General features: G+C 47.3%; 1 protein-coding gene across 4 annotated transcripts in view; it reads right to left on the bottom strand.

The window, feature by feature from the left end:
- Nucleotides 1-19,718, bottom strand: part of LOC135262805 (BCAS3 microtubule associated cell migration factor-like) — a 249,493-nt gene that overhangs the window by 157,449 nt on the left and 72,326 nt on the right. For 3 of the 4 annotated variants that reach the window (XM_064350070.1, XM_064350071.1, XM_064350072.1), the window contains exons 16-19: nucleotides 17,916-18,066; nucleotides 2,641-2,768; nucleotides 2,185-2,350; nucleotides 1,513-1,613 (exon numbers count right to left, since the gene is read on the bottom strand). In XM_064350070.1, the coding sequence (XP_064206140.1) occupies nucleotides 1,513-1,613; nucleotides 2,185-2,350; nucleotides 2,641-2,768; nucleotides 17,916-18,066 (546 nt within the window). Of the gene's footprint in view, nucleotides 1-1,512; nucleotides 1,614-2,184; nucleotides 2,351-2,640; nucleotides 2,769-10,369; nucleotides 10,415-17,915; nucleotides 18,067-19,718 lie in introns of all 4 variants that reach the window. The other variant, XM_064350073.1, reaches the window with a different exon arrangement.

The following is a 19,718-nucleotide window of genomic DNA, read 5'->3' on the forward strand; positions in this document are numbered from 1 at the left end:
CTGGCGCGGGGGGGGTGCCGGTGCGCCGGGGCAGGCCGCGCAGATGGACAGGTGGAGATAGCGGCCGTCAGAGTGGCGCCAGCGCGGCTTTTATCGGCCGTGACCCCCCGCGCGTCCGCCCGCCGCATTTTTAATGGAGCCCCCCGGGTCACCCAATACGCAGCCGCGGACATGCGCTGTCAATCAGCCGGTCGCCCCGCCCCCTCCCACCTAAAAAAAAACCTGTGGCCACGCCCCCTCCCCTCCCCCCCCCGCCCTCCCTGAGCTGTCTTGCTCTCTTCCTCAGGCTGGGGCGTCCACCTGATACAGGAACGGGAAGCGGAGACGGGCGGTAACGTTTGTGTTCGCGGGGCAAGGTGAGCCTCCCGCCATCGCCGAGCCTTTCAGCTCCGCCGTGACAAACAGCCGTCGGGGGCTCGACTGTCCCGCGAGACGTCCGCCCTCCGGTACCGCTCCGGCTCGGTCCGGGCGAGGCGCCGCGGTCGCCGCGACAACGCCGCCGGCGGACGCGGCAGCGGCCCTGGCCGCGGGTTTGCGAGCGGTGTCGCGTGCGCGTGTCGACCTGACCCTGATCTCTTGGTGGCGAGGGGTTCATTTCCGCTAAACTGCTTCGGTGGACGGGGCGCTGAAGCCTCACGCCTAATCGGACGCGGATGCTGCCGCTCGCTGCGCGCTCGTTAATTTAGTCCCCCTCGTTAACGTATTCACCCCGCGCGCACACGCCCAGTGCGCCGTCCCTCATCACAATACGGGATTCTGAGCGTCAGGCGCATTAAAAGCCCTGATAACTAATTCAGCTGTAATGCCCACCCCCCAACTCCCTTACGCCTTCAGCAGGCTGAGTCCTGCAGAAACCAGGCAGAGCACGCTGCCTGCAGGACTCAATGAGCTAATCACAGATCTGCGCTTGCTATGATGCGTCTAATGCGGTGATGCGCACTTCAGGGGGGGCATATTCCTTGTCTGGCCGTCCGTGAGCAGCGTGACCCCCAGGTGGCTCCTCCTCCCCACACTGGTGTTAGCTTCAGCGCTCTCCTGCCTTTGTGTTCCTGCGTTCAGTGATGTTCAGTCAGAGCGCTCGCTAATTGGCTCTATTTGAGCGCCGCTGGGTTAGTTCCATATCACGGCGAAAAGACCGGGGACGTCCGTTCCAGAGAGCGAAACATGAAACAAGGACTCGTTCAGGCCTCAAATGTTGAAGCACTTCTATTTTTTTGTATTTTGAGGGGTGCAGAAAGGAAGAGAGAAAGAGAGAGAGAGAGCAACTCCCTCTTAGTAAGGGCCCAGCTTGGTGTTCCCAATGACATAACGAAAACATCTCCCACAGAGAATAAACAACAGAAATCAAAAATGATATTCTCGCCACACAGCACCAACCTGATGTGGACACACAGACACACACACACACTCACACACATACACACATGTACGTACACAAACACCTTCACACCTCCCGCCTCTCACAAACACACACACACACTCTGACACACACACTCTAACACACACACTTACTGCCAGCCAGCAGGTACTGGTAGTGTTGCACCAGGTCTGATGCCAGCACCAGGGGATGGTTGGCGCTGAACGGCGGCTGTAGCTCGTTCCAGTGCGGCGTCCTACTCCAAACAAACACAGAAATCACGTTAGGGAGCGAGCATCACAGGGCCAGATGCAAGGAGCAGTCACTGTCCTGCTTCTATGGGCTGGACACCCCAGGTCCTTCTCAAACTCCACAACAGCAGGACTCATGGGAAAACATACACTGGAGGAATGCATTACACTGCATAACACTACTATTCATCTCAAGCCTCAGCAAAACATCAGCACTCTTCATTGATGTATTTTAGCCATGTGTTCTTATGTGCTGATGCCCTTCACTAAAGCCAATCAGCCTTCTGTCTCTGTGAGCGTAACTCTGAGGTCAGCAAATCCAGTGGTGCTGGAGAAGGCAGGACCAAATATCCTGGGTCAATAACTGGGAGCCAGGGGGGCGGAGTATTCAGAGGGTGGAGGCGGGGCATTTGGAGGGTGGGTGAGGAGCAGTCAGAGGGTGGAGGCGGGGCATTCGGAGGGTGGGGGAGGAGCAGTCAGAGGGTGGAGGCGGGGCATTCAGAGGGTGGAGGCGGGGCATTTGGAGGGTGGGGGAGGAGCAGTCAGAGGATGGGCACAATGGCAAGCTGGCAGTACCTGGCCAGGGTCCAGCTGGCCCGGGGGCAGGTGCTCAGCTCCAGGGGCGTGTCATCACCAATCTTTTGGGCCGTGCTGATTGGCCGGGGCTCCAGAACGTGCTCTACCAAGTTACCATAACAACTGAGGATGTACAGGGAGTCCACCACTGCTTGCTTGGACTGGTCTTAATGACAAGAGAGGGGAGAGCATCATAGGTGACACTGGCTTACGTCATACACTCATCCTCCATTTCCATACAGTCGGGCAACTGCCATAGGAATCCAGTCAGAATGTGATAAAATACTATACATACACACCATCGACAACAAAAGGGTTAAAGAAAAGGAAGGAACTCATATTTTTGCATTCCGTATTTGGAATTGTATCAAATCAGATTTGGGCTGGTTTAATTTGGGCCTTAATGGTCCAGTACAAGCAGTTCTGGCATGTGTGTCAGGGGCTGGGGGGGCTGACCTTTCTCCCTCTTGGTGTTGGGATTGGTGAGGAACCAGGAGCGTGACGAGGCAAAGATGGCCGCCACGCAGAACTCCCCTCCGGAGGACTTGCTGGGGGAAACGTGGGGAGGAGTCGGCTTGGCTTTGCTTTGGAGAGAAGCACAGACATAGCACTGTTACCACGTGACCCTGAAGCCCCGCCCATCAGGGCCAGCACTCACAGACCCCATTACACCGATCCAATGACAGCACAACGTGGACATGACACGCAGAACCACACTGCAAACCATGGGGAACGAGCAAACCGGATGCAACATTTATTTCAGTTACGAAATGATTTCATATGTTCACCATGCATTTCATCCATCAATCCATCCATTAGCTATACCCGCTCATCCTGGGCAGGGTCGCGGGGGGGGGGACACACACTCCATTCACTCACCATTCACTCACACACTCGTACCTATGGGTAATTTAGTCTCTCCAATTAGCCCACCTGCACGTCTTCGGACTGTGGGAGAAAACTGGACTACCCGGAAGGAGACCCACATGGAGACATGGGGGAGAAAATGTAAGCTCTGCACAGAAAGGCCCAGGACCCAGGACCTGCTTGCTGTGAGGCGACAGTCTACTGTGAACCTCTAGACTAATGACTCCAAAAGCTAACTGGAGTCAGGTGTTCCAATCAATGAGATGAGATTGGAGATGTGGGTTGGAGGTGCCCTACCTTATAAAAAAAAAAAAGGCACACAAAGTTTGGTTACAGACAGAGTCTGCTCTTCTCAAGAAAGATTTATTCACATTATGCCATGTCCTGATCAAAACAGAGGACCTTACAATAAAAACTGTAGAGATGCATAAAGCTGGAAAAGTATATTTAAAGGTCGGTGCTCACCAATCCACAATAAGACAAGTGTTCTCCACAAATAAAGGATTTTGTACTGTTGCTATTCCCCCTGGGAGTGGGTATCCTGCAAAGATCGTGGCAAGAGCGCAGCGTACAATGATGAAAGTGGTTTATGGTACCCTAGGATAACGGCGAAGGACCTCTCTAAAGACTTTTCATGTGTCCACTATAAGAAAAACACTAAACGAGAATGGTATTCATCGGAGGACTGCACGCAGGAAACCACTACTCTCCAAAAAAAAACATTGTTGCCTCAAGTTTGCAAAAGACCACCTGGATGTTCCACAAAGCTTCCGGGACAATGTTCTATGGGTAGATGGGATGAAACCTGTTTTGCAGAAATCCACTGCGCTGTTTTTTTGGAGAAAAAAGCATGGCTTTTTTTCAACACCAAAACCTCATCCCAATTGAGAAGCACGATGGAGGCAGCATCATGGTTCACGCCTCAGGGCCCGAACAGCTTGTAATAATTGAGGGAACAAGGAAATCAAAATTATATCAAAAATTTTTACAAGAGAATGTCAGGGTAGCGGTCTGTCACCTAAAGCTTAGTCAAAGTTGGGTGATGCCAGAAGACAATGATCCAAAACACATGAGTAAATCAACAACAGAATGGTTTAAAACCAAAGAAAATTAATGTTTTGGAATGGCCAAGTCAGAGTCCAGACTGTAACCCAATTGAAATGTGGCATGACCTGCAAGAAATTTGAGAAGTATCAATGAACTGAAGCAGTTTTATAAGGAAGAATGGCCTAAAATTCCTAATAACCATTTCGCAAGTCTGATCGGCAGCTATAGGAAACATTTGGTGGAGGTCATTGCTGCTAAAGAGGTCCTACCTGTTACTAGATACAAGAGTTCACAAACTTTTTCCAGCCTGAACTGTGAATTTCTAGACAATGTGTTCAATAATGACATGATAAGTGCAATTAATTGTGTGTTACTAGTTCAAGCAGAATGCGTTTGTCTATTATTGTGACTTACTGTACATGAAGATCGGACCACATTAAATGAGTAATTACTGCAGAAATTCAGGTAGTTCCAAAGGGTTCAAAAACTTATTCTGGTGACTGTATGTTCAGTTTTCAGCCAAACAGTGAGTTTTATGAATGTTGCATATTCAATGATAATGTGATTGTACTGTAATTTGCTAGAAGTGGACTTATTGAGCTGATTTGAGTCCAGGCCCTTTTCTCTATTTTCTGGACATCATTTACGCCGCTCAATAGCTTACTTAACCTTTTGAGTGTGTGCGCGACTCAATTTCGTTAACTCAAATGTACCACATGCTACCCTCTCCGTAGCTTCTGAGTCTCACTCTATGCCTTTTAAAATCATATTGGGTCATTGTACATGCCAGAATCCCTTTTTTTTTTTTTTTTTTATGAAACCCGATACACAAAAAGGCTCTTTGCTGTGATTGGGGCCCATATGGAATTGATCGCGGAACAGTAGCAGGCTGGTATTACTGTCCGGTGCAGAACATGTCCCGACTGGGGGAAAAAAAAAAACCCAGCCTTTCACATTCGAGCCATGAAAGTGGATTTGAAATTGGAAATACGGTATGACACATACCGCTCCCCAGAGGGGGGCCGGGGGGGGGGTGTGGGGGGGGGACACGGCTCGCCAGAGCGGGGTCACGGTCCGCCCCGGCTCCCGCCAAAGCGCACGCCGAATTGAAAATAACCCACCGATGAACGAAAGCGGCGCATACACACACCCTACGGATCAGGGTTTTTGCACTCTCCCAAAATCCCTCCTTTTGTAACTACGCGAAAGCGTAGACGCGAAGCATTGCATCATCGGACGAAATTCCTACGTATCGCTTTCTCCTCCGCAACGGGGGGGAACGCGAGCCCGCGCCGCTCCACCTTTAGCGGTCTCCGGCCGCTAATTCCGCGCGACGAAGCTCGGCGTCGGAACCCGCGCGTCAACGCTTGGTGCCGCGAGGCTCCTTCCCCCCCCGCTCGGGCCCGGCCGGGGGACAGGTGTGGAGTGACCCGGCGATGCACCGAACTCTCCGCTCCCCGGCTTCCCTTTAAGCTGTCACCGGGACCTCGAGCAGCTCCCCGGACGCGGGGCGGGGGGATCCGATATCTTTGCTCAGCTGTCGCTATTCTGAGGGATGTTTTGGCAAAATCCAAGAGCAAGAGACGCTGGCTCGTATTTATTAGCGTTGGAAGGAGGGGCCGGCCCAGACAGCCAAATGTCTACTGTAAAGCCCCCGCCATGTGGTGAGATGAGGAGATAGCGGCTTGTCAGGAGGCTGCTTTCTCTCACGAGCACTCCCCCTCCCCCCCCGTTCCCGCCCCCCCGCTCTCCTGCAGCCAGGCCAGGAGACACAGCGCTAACCAAACACTCCAGGCTAAAACAGGATGTGGAGAGTTCAGTAAGTGCAACACACCACTTCCTCTTTCTTTCAATTTCCTAAATTACATTCACATATCAAAGCACTGCTGATATGAAGGAGATAGGGGTTAGAGTATCCTTGATAGGAAGAACTTCACATGCCCTTGTTCTTTCAATAATACACTCCCCCACTCCAGATGAGGAGGAGGAGGAGGAGAAGGGGAAGGAGGAGAACGAGGAGAAGAGAGGGAAGCGGGACAAGAAGAAGTAAAGACGAAGAAGAAAGAGGAGAAGGCGAAAAGAAAAAATCTGGGGATTCAAAAAAAAAAAAAAAAAAAAAAGGCTATAAAACTTTTTATGCAGTTTGAGGCTTGGAGAAACCGAATGTGATTACCAGTTTCATTGTGTGGGAGTTCAATGAAAGACCTTTTTGGGGGGAAGAGGGGTTTATTTAATCCGTAAATTACTGACGGACCCTTACTTTGTACTGTTAACCCAGAAAGCTTGTGGTCACCTGGATTCAATAACCAGGGGAGGGGGTGGACTCCAGGTTCCAGAATAGGTTAACATTAATTTAAATAATGTCTCACTCTGACACACTACACCACACAGCGATCCAAGCGGCACAAAAAAGAAAAGCTTTTTTTTCCCCTGTCCCGTGTTGTTTTTGGACCGAGATCTTTTGAATAGCGGCTCCAGAAATAACACAGCTTACCCGTTACATTTTATGGAACACATAAAGCGGTAAGTCCAGCTACAAATTACGATGCAAAACCACTTATGACGAGGAAAATCCAAACACCACTGAGAGAGAGAGAAGGAGGGGGAGAGAGAGAGAGAGAGAGGGAGAGGAAAAAAAACAACAGAAAAATGAAGGGAGACCACAGCAGCTTAATGTAATACAGCAGATCTGGCCTGGATTCTGGCACTGCCACCCCGGCTGGACTAACAGCTTCCCCCTGATCCCGCTTTACATGTCCCCGGCCCCTTCCCATGATGCTCTGCTCCATCCAGCCTTAAGCCTGAACCGGACGCCTTCGGTCCCGATCCACCACCGTGACTGCAGTCTCACGCTCCGTCCTGGAACCCGAAACGGAGTTTGAACACTCGCATTAAGTTTCCCCAAATCTCTCTCTACGAGAGCTCGGTCACGGTAATAAACATGGCCGCACGTCAGAGAGGATGAGCCACTTTTGGGATGCTTTAAGAGCAAGGGTGAAAACACGGAGGTTGAATTTGTCGTTGAAAATTGCTGCTTTCTTTTCGGTCTCACAAAAGGGACCAGAAAGTGCCGACGTTTTTACCCAGACATAGTCCGACAAATGAACTGTGACCTCTAACAACACACCACCAGTTTATGTCATAATGCAAACCAAAGCTCACAAGGTCATAAAAGGCAAAACGCAAATTCATGCTGCCTGCACAGCATGAACTCCAGTCGCTGGAGTCAGCCTGCGTTTCCTAGGTTACCGCGGCAGAAGCGCCCCCTGCCTACTCACAAAACTTTTGCAGGTTACCGACTGTCATCGGCGAGCCGTGCGGCTATCCTCCAACAGGCGCTAGCTCTCCTGTGGTACACTGTGCAGCTTCTGGAGTGAAAAGTCGTCACTGGCTTAGGGGATTGTACACAACTCACTCAACCACGAGTGGTTCTCAAAAACCATTAATAATTGGCTAATATAAAAAAAAAAAAAAATTAGGAACAGTATTTATTTTTAAAAATATGAAGTACAAAACAACTGAACAAGAATGCTACTGTACAGCAGCTAAAGCATTTGATGCATGAACAGCAGCAGCATTTAGTGAAGACCAACAAACTGCTTGTCTGTCATATTCACCTTCAAGTTAACAATCAAGTCACTTGACAAAGCAAATCCCTTTTTCTCAATTAAACAGTTCAATCTGTGAGGTTTGCCATCAATGGATTGCGGCTCTGTAGCCCTTGTGTGCATTTCCATGGTGGAAGCGATGGGCTTAAGTTTAACTTGAGTTTGCAGTAAATAAATTCATTTAAGCTGGCTGCTGTCAAGACATCCGAAAGCATTCGAGCAGCAATGCACAAATACAGCCGGGCTAAAGCTATTCACCATACGCTTAATATATATACCGGTACATATCAATTGAGCCGCTGTAATACCAGCCTCAAAAGGCTTTAGTACGGGGAGAAATCCCTCTGTGTCATAATCATTATTTCACTGGAGCCTTTCCAAAACAGTGCATGTGAGCCATACATTAATGACAGTTATTCTGGAGCAGATTCCTGTACAAACAGTCCAGCTCTGCATTAGCTATTAACTCAGGAAAGCAACCTTTTCTCCTTACACCTCATCATACTGTAATTGCACTGTGAAACATACTTATCTGTGTGTTTTTATTACAAATAACCAGTTTCGTGGCTTGTCATGCAGTTTAGAGCAGCAGTTAATAATGTACTCGTAGAAAGGCACAATTGCGGTCTAGTGAAAAGCCACCTGGGTAAAAAGGAGAAATTTAAGGAATAAAATATGAAAATTGCATATCACTATATCTGCTTTCCACTTCCCATTAATATGGGACGATAACATCTGGGGAAAAGGCGGTTTAAACTAAAAAATGATCGCAATTAATAACAGGAAAAAGCAATGGCGTGCAGCAAAGTACCTGTTTTTAAAAACTTCTTTTTTTTAACGATAATAACGAATGCCTGTAAAGTCAAATCCTCGTATAGAATAATGGAACATTTACGGGGGAATTGTGGGGTTTAACTTCAATTAAAAATGTCAAATGTTCTCCACAGAGCCACAGAGGAAGAGGAAACCCAAGCTTCGATTCTTCCCTGCACGTGAAGAGAAACACATGCACTTCATTCTGCACAGCGTGTCAACACGGGAAACTCAAGAAAATGACGGAACAGAGAAGAGAAAAAGAAAAACTAATTTAACTGAAATACTCAATCATTTATACATAAAAGTGATTCTGTCATAATGGGATTTCTTTTAAAAGGCTGTAAGCGTCTTGTTACACAAAGAAGCAGGGCCAGGAACTTAGCGTCACTCCCCCGGAGTAGTGAAAGAGGTCAACTGCGCTGGATCTCTTTACCAAGGATAACGTTAATGTCCTCGCTGAAAGCGATACATTGTCTGCGGTGTTTGCTTTTTTTAAAGAGACAAAAAGAAGATGAACATTAATAAAATTGTTTTCACGGAAGATGAAAGCAGGGAGTTACTTATCAGAAAACGTGCCCTCGCTGAAATTTATTACCAGATATGCGCACGGTTTAATGAAGATACTTTCCTGTTTGTTTTTAAGAATGATTATTCATTTCGTAAGAGCTTAAAGTTTCTAAGAACTTTTTGATCATCAAAGAAAAGGATCTTTTTTCTCCCCAACTTTCGCTATTACAGCCTCCACAAATCCACGCTTCCAAACTAAATGTATACTTTTTGGGATTTATGCCGCATCTTAAAAAGGTTTTTTCTTCTCCCCCCTCTTTGTGCTCTGTTAACATTCGGTGGAACTTCGTGGGATTTTTCCGCGGTCGTAAAAAGGCTAGTTTCTCATTACGCTTATTAACCATACGGATTATAAAATTGTCACATTAAATTAAAGAGCAAGAAACAATGGATCTCCAGAGCCACATTAAAGGAAGCGCAAACGGTCCAGACGGGCATGTCTGAGTGTGGCCCGGAGAGCGCTGCGTACACACAAAAACGTACTTCAGTGACGCCGCCAAAGACGTCACCGCAGGCTGCGAAATCATAATGAAAACAACGTGAATCTCGAGCGCGCAGCGATGTTGCTCTTAAACAAACAGCGTTTGTGCTCGAGCGAGGACAAGGGCGACACAGGATGGCGGAGGGCCACCCCCGCTCGCTCATCCAAAGCACCGCTCAACGAAAACCGCGAGAGCAGGCCGCTGGCCCAACGTCCCGTCCCGAGCGACCCCGGGTCCCGGCGCTTCTGGGACACGCGCGGTGCCGTGACCCAGCAAAGCCTGCGTTTTCACGCCGAAAAGGTGCGTTCTCACACAGGAGCAAGGGCGATTAAAAACGCTAAGCTAAAAATGCTTTTAAGAAAAAAAAAATGTAATTAACAATGGAATTCCCATACAAATTAAAACCAAACATATAGTTTATTAAATTATTGTAAACCCAAGTCTGTCATGACAGTGATAAAAGTTATTTAGCAATGCACCCCACAAGTATCACAATACAACATGTACATCCAATTACAACTTGAAATCACTGAAATATTCTATTTAAATAAACAATGAACAGAATGACTTTGGTACTCTGACAAGAGAATAACATTAAAGAGCTGGAACTGTCACCAACATAATGAGAGGAAATGCATGCAAATAAAAAAATAAAGCATTTCCATGGTGCTCACTCATGGATGCCAGAACAAAACAGACCAAATAAGCTCAAAATACTGAAGAAAGGATGAATGTAGTGGTTTGCTGAAGCGAGGACAAAGCATTGCATGCTGGGAGTGAACTGGAAAAAAAACTCACCACGGAGTTTTAATGGAAAAACATCCTGCCCCAAAGAGGTAGGGTCTTCATGAAGGAAGAGAGATACACAGAAATAGATTGAAAATCTGTTATTATTCAATCAGTTGTTCATACAGCTAAAATAAAACATTTGCACTTTGCAAACATTTGTTAATGTGTAACAGCACATGACACACAGAGCATGTTTATTTTGGAGGGTCGACTGGTAATAAATTTTAAGGAACTAAAAACATTTAACTTTCAACTGAAAACGGAAAAGCAAAAAAAAAAAAAAAAAATGGTAAAAGGCAGTTCCTGTGAGAAAGAACAATAATGATATCATTTCTGGGAAAATGAGTTCTCTGCATTCTCTTCCTTGTAGACGGTATGAGCACCCAAGTGTAAATTGGGTTGGGAAAACAGAAAAATGCAGTGCTCTTTATTTCCATTCACTTTCGTTACCAAGATAAATGTGTTAGTGAAAGAGTGTGCGTTCCACAAGTTTTAAAGGGTGAGGGCAAACTAAGGCTACTGTCTTTATGAGTCACACTTTGGTCTTCGAAGAAAAAGTTAGAATGTTATAATGAAAAGGAAAACAGAAGTATGGAAAAAGCCAGACAGACACTTAGGTCCAGATCAATCTAACCACAGTTCCCTTTGTCCTCAACACATTTAACCAAGAGACTTTTTTTTGGCTCTTTCACAACCATCTGAATTGTAAGTTCAGTGAAATTAATGTAAAAATGTATACAAGAACCTTAAAACCAGACAAAAACACAAGTTGCTCAAAGCAACAGACAGCCTGTATTGTGGTTATAAAGAAGCTAGGCCTCAGTATTAAGGCTGACTAGAAAATATCTAGAACCTCCAATAAAGTACTTTTCTTTGGTTTTATATTCCAGCTCTTGCTGCTTGTTAACTGCTGTGCTGTGTCTATTCATGAGTTTACCAAAAGTTTTCGACCCTAGTGACAAGCACAGTCCTGTACATAGCTTGTGTATAGTTGACGTTACAGCTAGCTTAAATTATAGCAATAATGGGGAGTGATCTGGAATTCAGTGCCTTCTGGGGAAAAGTGATTATTTATTGTGAAACCTGTGGTATGACAGTGTTGTGCTGTTTCAATTCAAAACTGAATTTAACAGAACAACACAGGTGAATCAGTCCAGAAAAATATTCAGTTTAACTGCAGATGTGCTACTGACAAAATAAAAAAAAAAAACAAGCAGTGCTATTAGCTGAATACTGCCTCCAGTGGTAGAACCATAAAACCTTCACTGAAAGAAAATGTTAAATATTATTCAGTTTGGAGGGTAAATTGGAATAGTTTGGTCAGACACAGAAGTCATTTCTGAAACACCAAAAAGTGCAATCACTGAACATGTGAGATAATATGGCTTTATCCATTATACGGCCAGTGCAGCCCTGAAACACTGATGTCTTTAGGCCCCACCCATCTGTGCTACTGCGTCACACAGGTGACACTATGAGTCACACGGGCGTCCTCACCTCAGGTAAAAAGCAATGGCCTGCAGCGTAGACAGGGTCCAATACACACCGCTGCCGACAGCACTGGCAACGTTAACAGAGGGAGACTCAAACACAGGACCGGACCGAACGCACAGGGTGACATCAGACCCTGTCCTCAAGCCCCATAGACAAGCTCCGCCCACTCCCTGACCAGGCTCTGACCCGCTTTCTTATTTCGCGGGTCAGACAGCGGCCTTGCGGGGCTGGGCTCGAGCTCGTCAACAAAGCCTCTAAGCAATTTCCAGAAAAATTCCAGCTAGCGGGAGAGGGCTCGGTACAGCGAAAGGGAGCGAGAATACTTTTAAAAAACTTTAATCGCCAAAAAACATCCAGCGCGACGTCGACGTGTCTCCTCACAGTCGGCCTCGTTTCAAAGCCGTCGCATTCATAAACGTGACGACTGGCACAAATGATTTAGCATGTGGCATTTCACACACCGGCCCAAGCCCCATCTCCCCCCCAGCACACCCGCGGCTCTTAAAACTATTTCCACACTTATTATCCCGTCATGAGACAATGGCCCGAAGAGCCGATTGCTTCCTGTGTTGCGCTAATCTCCGCACATCTGCGGAGTCAAAGGGATTGCCCTCAACTTCCAGCAACATTAGTCCCCATTTCAGTCCTATTACTGCCAGCGTTTTCGTGCGGATTTCCTTTTTCTGTTTTTTTTTTTTGATGGTCATTTTTTTAATTTCGGCGCACTGTCGTAGCACTGTACGCGCGCAGCACAGCACATGCGTTTCAGCGGGACTTTAGCACCGACAAATGAAGTGCGTCTGAACGCGACGAACGCAGACGCGGGCACAGATGAGTCTCATCGACACACAGATGAGTCTCATCGACACACAGATGAGTCTCATCGACACCTGCATCGCGAAGCCCCCGAACCACATTCGTAATTCGTAATCACATTCGCGATCGCAAGTTTTACCATTGCACCAGCACTACTGTTATTATGACTGCCTGTGTGTTCGCCATTCCTGATTGGCCGATCCGCGCCACGCCGCTCTCTGGTCTCCCCTCTTGATGTGGGCTGACGGCTCGAACTCTTGAGTACGCACGCCACTCCTCACGCGCAAACACAGACGAAACCCTTCCTGAATGGTGTGGTCAGGACGCCGCCCTGTGAAGTGGATCTGATGTGTAAGAGCTCTCAATCTCTACACAAAGGAAGCGCTGCTGTAGGTTCTGTCACGTCAACCAAACTGGTGTATAAGTGCTATAAACATTGGGATGGAGCCTTGACTTCTTCTCCAAACCACACCACTCTCACCCACAACCCCCCACAGTACTGGTATTAGAGGACATGCACTGTACAGAAAAGCCTAAAGTAGACAGTGGGATGATTTTAGCCTCAGTTTGTCCTCAAGAATAATCATTACACAATTAGTTTTCTGCATTGCGCTCATGAATTGTGCCAGCGTACTAGCTAGGCATCAAAATCAGCTAAGAAATTAAATGGTAAATGGACTGCATTTATATAGCGCTTTTATCCAAAGCGCTTTACAATTGATGCCTCTCATTCGCCAGAGCAGTTAGGGGTTAGGTGTCTTGCTCAAGGACACTTCAACATGCCCAGGGCGGGGTTTGAACCGGCAACCCTCCGACTGCCAGACAATCGGTCTTACCTCCTGAGCTATGTCGCCCGTAGCTATGTTTTCTTGGCAATCATAAGGCCCCTTCATATCAACTGAGTATCGTTTGAATGCCATAGCATACCTAAGTATTGTTGCTGACTATGTGCATCCCTTTATGACCACAGTAGGCTCTTTTTCAAAGGGATACTTCCAACAGGATAATCCACTGTGTTACAAAGCACGAATCAACTCAAGCTGGTTTCACAAACATAACAGTAACTTCAGTTTACTCCAGTTGCCTGTACAGTCCCCACATCTCAGTCCAATAGGGCACCTTCGGGACGAGGCGGAATGGGAGGCTTGCAGCATGAATTTGTGGCCAAATAATCTCCAGGAACAATGAGATGAGATCGAGTAAGCATGAGTCCCTGCACATGTGTTCCTTTGCATATATCCGTGTGTGTGTGCGTGTGTGCGCGTGCGTGTGCGTGCATGCGTGTGTACATCAGTATGGGCATGTATGTGAGTGTATGTGTGTGTGCGTGTGTATGAATGTGTTTATGAGTATGGGCATGCGTGTCAGTGTGTGTCTGTGTGCGCGGGTGTGTGCGTGTGGATGTATGGGCAGGCGTGTGGATGTGTGTGCGTGTGTGCGTGTGGATGTGTGTGCGTGTGTGTGTGTGTGTGTGCGTGTGGATGTATGGGCAGGCGTGTGCGTGTGTGTGTGTGTGTGTGCGTGCGGATGTATGGGCAGGCGTGTGCGTGTGTGTGTGTGTGTGCGTGCGGATGTATGGGCAGGCGTGTGCGTGTGTGTGTGGTGTGTGGTGTGGATGTATGGGCAGGCGTGTGCGTGTGGTGTGTGTGTGTGTGTGTGCGGATGCATGGGCAGGCGTGAGTGGTGTGTGTGTGTGTGTGCGTGCGGATGTATGGGCAGGCGTGTGCGGTGCGTGTGTGTGTGTGTGTGTGTGTGTGGTGCGGATGTATGGGCAGGCGTGTGTGTGTGTGTGTGTGTGCGTGCGGATGTATGGGCAGGCGTAGGCGTGTGCGTGTGTGTGTGTGTGTGCGTGGGTGTGCGTGGGATGTAGGGAGGCGTGTGGTGTGTGGTGTGGTGGCGTGGTTGTGCGTGGGATGTATGCCAGGACGGCGTGTGTGGTGCGTGTGTGTGCGTGGCTGTATGGCAGGCGTGTGTGTGTGTGTGTGTGCTGCGTGCGGATGTATGGGCAGGCAGGTGGCGTGGGAGTGTGGTGGTGTGCGTCTGATGTATGGCAGGCGTGTGCGTTATGTGTGTGCGGAGGTTATGGGCAGCGTTGAGTGTGTGCCTGGTTTGGCGGTGCGGATGTAGGGCAGGCGTGTGCGTGTGTGTGTGTGTGTGCGTGCGGTTGTATGGGCAGGCGTGTGTGTGTGTGTGCGTGTGTGTGTGTGTGTGTGTGTGTGTGTGTGTGTGTGTGTGTGTGCGTGCGGTTGTATGGGCAGGCGTGTGCGTGTGGATGTGTGTGCATTAGCAGGCCAGCGTGCTGACAGTGGGTGCGGGGGAGGCGTGTGGGGTAAGCCGGGTGTGCGCTGAGCAGCTGGTGTGCTCCTCTGCATGGCGTGCTGTCTCCCAGGATCTGCGCACACAGGTGGAAGTTCAGCCGTGTGACTGCGGCGCCTGCGCAGACGGGCTGCGTGAAAGCAGAGCGCCAGCCGCAGGATAACGTAACCCCCCCCCCCCCCCGCCCCCGTACACACAAACACAGGCAGGGGCAGGGGCAGCCACAGCGGCGGACATCCCTAAACATTACAGCAGTCGGCTACATGCTGTGGGGAGCGGTTTTTAGGGTACAGCAGTAATAGAAGGGGGCGGTTTTTAGGGCTTTGGGGTGCGGCGCTAATAGAAACGGCGTTAGCGCAGCGCGTTAGCGGGCCGGGCGTGCCGATGGGAGCTGGCGGTACGAGCGGAGGAAGACGGATCTGAGGGAACAGATGGCCGACGCAGCGCGTCCTCTGCGTGCGTGCCGGAGACGGCCTCCAGATGTGCTGGGCTCAGCCCTGCAGCCGGGGGCGGGGAGACAGAGCCAGGCTTTAACCTCCAGGACATGGGGGGGGGGGCTTTGTTATGGCCTCGCTCCCTCTCTCTCACTAACACTCTCGCTCCCTCACACTCTCTCTCTCTCACTCCCTAACACACTCTCTCTCTCTCTCTCACTCCCTCACACTCTCTCTCTCTCTATTGCTCCCTCGCTCTCTCTCAGGGCCCGGCGTGTGAGCAGGAAGCGCGCGTGTTAATTTGCGGGTCACAAAACGCCCCGCCGGGCAGAATGAGGACAGAGATGCAGCAGCGCAACGGGGAAAAAGAACTACATTAACACACAATGCTCACAGCCAATATGTGGGGGAACAGGAAAGAGATTTACTTTCTTTATCATTACCAATTACCATAAAGATAATAATTACTATTACTCTTTATTATTTTACTATTTTATTTATTTATTTTATTTATTTATATTTTGCGAATTACGTTTGTTATCTGTTCAATAGCTCCATTACCATGCATATTATTTTTCCTACATGTATTTTAAAACAGGCCAAGCCAAAAAAAAAAGCTAATCAACAAAACAGGGCTGCACTGAGAGAGGGAAAGAGAGACGGAGATAGAGAGAGCGAGAAGGAGAGGAAGAATGCTGCCTGACACTGTGAGCAAATGCACTGGTGTGAATGTCTCACATGAGCACTGCCATAAAGAGGTCAGATCAGAGAATCCACAGAATAAAAAGGTCAGATGCACAGCTCATGAGCTCCGCAGTGCCGTGCGATTCTGTCCTCCCTATTACTGTGTGTTCTTAATATCGCCCCACAAAGCCATAAAGGTCAGAGGACAAAGACTCAATCAGCATACTGCCTCTGCGCAATGATGCACACCTAAATAGAAATTACACTACCAACAACCCAAATACCAGCAAAAAAAAGACACCGTAAATATGCTATTTTACAATAGACTACCCACCCATCCCTAGAACTGGAGCGGCGTACAGCTACGGGACATTTAATAGTGCAGAACAAGCGAAAAAAGGGATGATGTGGAGCGGAGCTGCGAGCACAGAGCCAGCAAGCTGTTTCGCGTGCGCTAGGCTAAATTCTGCGCAGCGCTGGACGGATAAGCAGAATGCCAAAAGCTGAAAAAAAGAACAGCGGAATAAAACACAAGAGACAGGTCTGAACACCGGAGGATGACCCCGCTGTCTTTCGAAGACGCAGACATCCAGGTGATTTAAAAAAGGTTGACAAAAAGAAGACATGTTTACAAATCTAACGGGAAAAAATGTAAGCTCAAAAATCCATTCAGTAAAAAAAAAAAAACCTAACTCACACAAATGTTTTTGGCAAACGCAGCATCTGGTGTCTACCAAAAAATTCCACAGCCGAGAAAAAAAGCTGGCAGTCCTATTAAATACGATAATTATTATCGAAAGGTTAGAAAAAATATTACTCTAAAAATATTATTTTCTCTCAGAGACCAGTGTCTTAAAACCCCCCAAATCCCTTGTTTCACTGCCATCACCTGCAGAACATATGCGAGCTGGATGCTATGCTATGGATTATGTCAGTGCATACATACAATTTGTTCTGTGAATGGTATGCAGATTTAAGTTATTTTCCTCATATTAAAGAACAAGTTCCTAAATATTTTCTTAGGCTGTGCATTTGGCTGGGTATGTGTCCAGCAAGATTATCCATGTACCCCATTATCTCGTATACACAGTTCAGAACCAGAATCTCTCTGGAGCGAATTTGGAATTTAGTAAGCTGCGGCTTATATCAAATAAAAGACTGCTAACGTATTATTTATTTACAAATCCAAACACGTATTCTGTTTCAAAACAAAATCTGTAATTGAACAAAATGACAAATTATTTGTAGGGCTTGTTCTGTAGTCATTTGGCCGTGAAAAACCACAATTATGAACATATATATATGTGTGTGTGTATATATATATAATAATATATATAATATTTACATTTGGTTTAAAATGCACACTCAGCTTTTACTCAAGGATATTTTCATACACTTTGGTTTCACCATGTAGGAACTACAGCCTTTTTATACACAGCCACCCCATTTCAGGGGGTTTGTCAAAATGAGAACCAGAGTTGTGCCAATGAAAGTCAAGGAAGCCATTATGAGGCTGAGGCAGGTGTGGATGTGTCAGTGACTACAATACATATATATATATAGTGTCTGTGTGCCAAGAATATTAACAGCAACTTGGTCAAAACATTTTGTTTTGAAAATACGTATTATTTTATGCTAATTATTTTTGTGGCTGTTTAAAGCCGTAGGCTTGCGTACGTGGTCACTGCACACGCTGCAGTGAACAGCCCTGCAAGGTGACTCAGAACCACAGACAGAGCCCTGCTGCTACTGGATCCCGGGGCCCCCTGCAGGGTTTAACCCTCGGTGCGCTGGCTGGCTGGCTGGCTCACCCCGTGCGCTTCGTGATGGTGCCCAGCGTGACGGGCTGCTTGATCTGGGCGAGCGGGGGCACCACCGTCAGCGCGGGCAGGGGAGAGAGGCCCGGGTTCCCCGTGGTGCTGCTGGTGAAGCTGCTGTACGTCTCCTGGTTGCCGAGCTTCACTGGAGGAGGAGGAGGAGGAGGAAGAAAGGGAGAGACACAGGGAGAGAAGGAGAAAGGGAGAGAGCGAGAGAGAGACACATTTGCTTCAGATTTGCAATCTTATGTCGTCAGTCTGAATATCCAGATGACCTTGAGTCACATTTTTTTTAAATAATGTTTTTCATATATTATAGTAGATTACTTTGTAAATACTGCATACGTTTAAAGCGCTGACACACAAGAGCGGTATGAATTAGCTTTTTAAAACTTTTTTGAAACACACACCAAGCATTTTAAAGAGGTGAAACTGAAAGAATACAAAAAGGCATTTTGTTTTTTGCATTCATTCAAACATTTTATACAAACGGAGGCTTCACAAGATCAGGAGAAACTCTCAATGCATAATTTGCACAGCCATTTACAAAGAGGCCCTGTGCGTGCTTTTTTAAATTTCGTTTTTATTTAAACTCGCAGAATAATTCTCAACAAGAAAGCCACCACGGTCATAATTCTGCATTTTCTGACGGTTAAAAAATGAGCATGAAAAAATGGGGAGAAATGTCTGCTGAAGCTTTGTTGCAGTGGGGAAAAGATGTGACCATGCGGCCCGTCCCTGATTTGAGGGACTACAGCAGCCTCTCCAAACAGCACGCAGCGATTCTCGTTCAGTTACCAGGTACGTGCAGGCCAGCAGACCTTTAGACCCTCACTGAAGGTGGCTGAAGAGTTCCTCTAGGGGCACTGAGACAGAACACACGGTATCAGCGCTACGTCAATAACCCAGCCTGGACGCTTAATCAACAATCCTCCTGCCCCCCAACCCTGCACAACCACCGAACCACAACGTACACAAAACAAACGCTAACAAGGAAAGTTCTAAACAAATCAAAACAAAGGTCCCGAATGACCTCTCTGTTGCATTTCAGAGCTCCTTTCAAAAACAGAAACCAAATGATGAGTGAGATCATAGTCGAAGGAGAGAGAAAACAGCTGAGCACGTAGCGCACGTGGAGCCGATCAGGAGACGCACATCCCCGCTATGGTCACTGCTTTCAGCCCCCAGTCCGCATTGACAGTACATGACATACCGTACAGCCAGCTAGCATCACCAATACTCCGATACAAATTTAATTAACTGCATAATCAACTATATTCGTCAGAATAATCGAGGGCAGGGGACCTTTATCCTGGATCATTTTTGACGGTTTTTTTCTAAGGAGAATCTAAAGATCAAGACGACCCTTGAGAAGAGGCCGAACACCTGCTTCATAGTCCAGCACAACCATTTTAAGATCCACTTTTTTCCCCAATTGGGGGAACAACTTTCTTATGGTAATTTTGCATTGCCTTTTTAAAGAAAAGAAAGTGTTCTGTTGTTTTACAGTAGTACATATTTACAATACACCTTGCATAAAACACGACTTATAAATAAAATTACTTACTAAAATATTTAAATATGAACATAAAACATGGCAGGGGCCATACCTTTCTGAAGCCACAAGTGAACAGGCAGCGTGGTGAAAGAAACAGGAATATCCCACAGCCCCTTTTTTAAGCTCACTGTAACTTTAAGCTGCAATCCTCATTTCAGCAAATTACAGTCTAGGCCATTTGCCTGTTCTCATCATAAAAGTTTTATCTTCTGTTGTTCTACAGCAGTGCACGTTTACCT

Source organism: Anguilla rostrata, chromosome 9, assembly GCF_018555375.3.
Source record: "Anguilla rostrata isolate EN2019 chromosome 9, ASM1855537v3, whole genome shotgun sequence".
Lineage (NCBI taxonomy): Eukaryota > Metazoa > Chordata > Actinopteri > Anguilliformes > Anguillidae > Anguilla > Anguilla rostrata.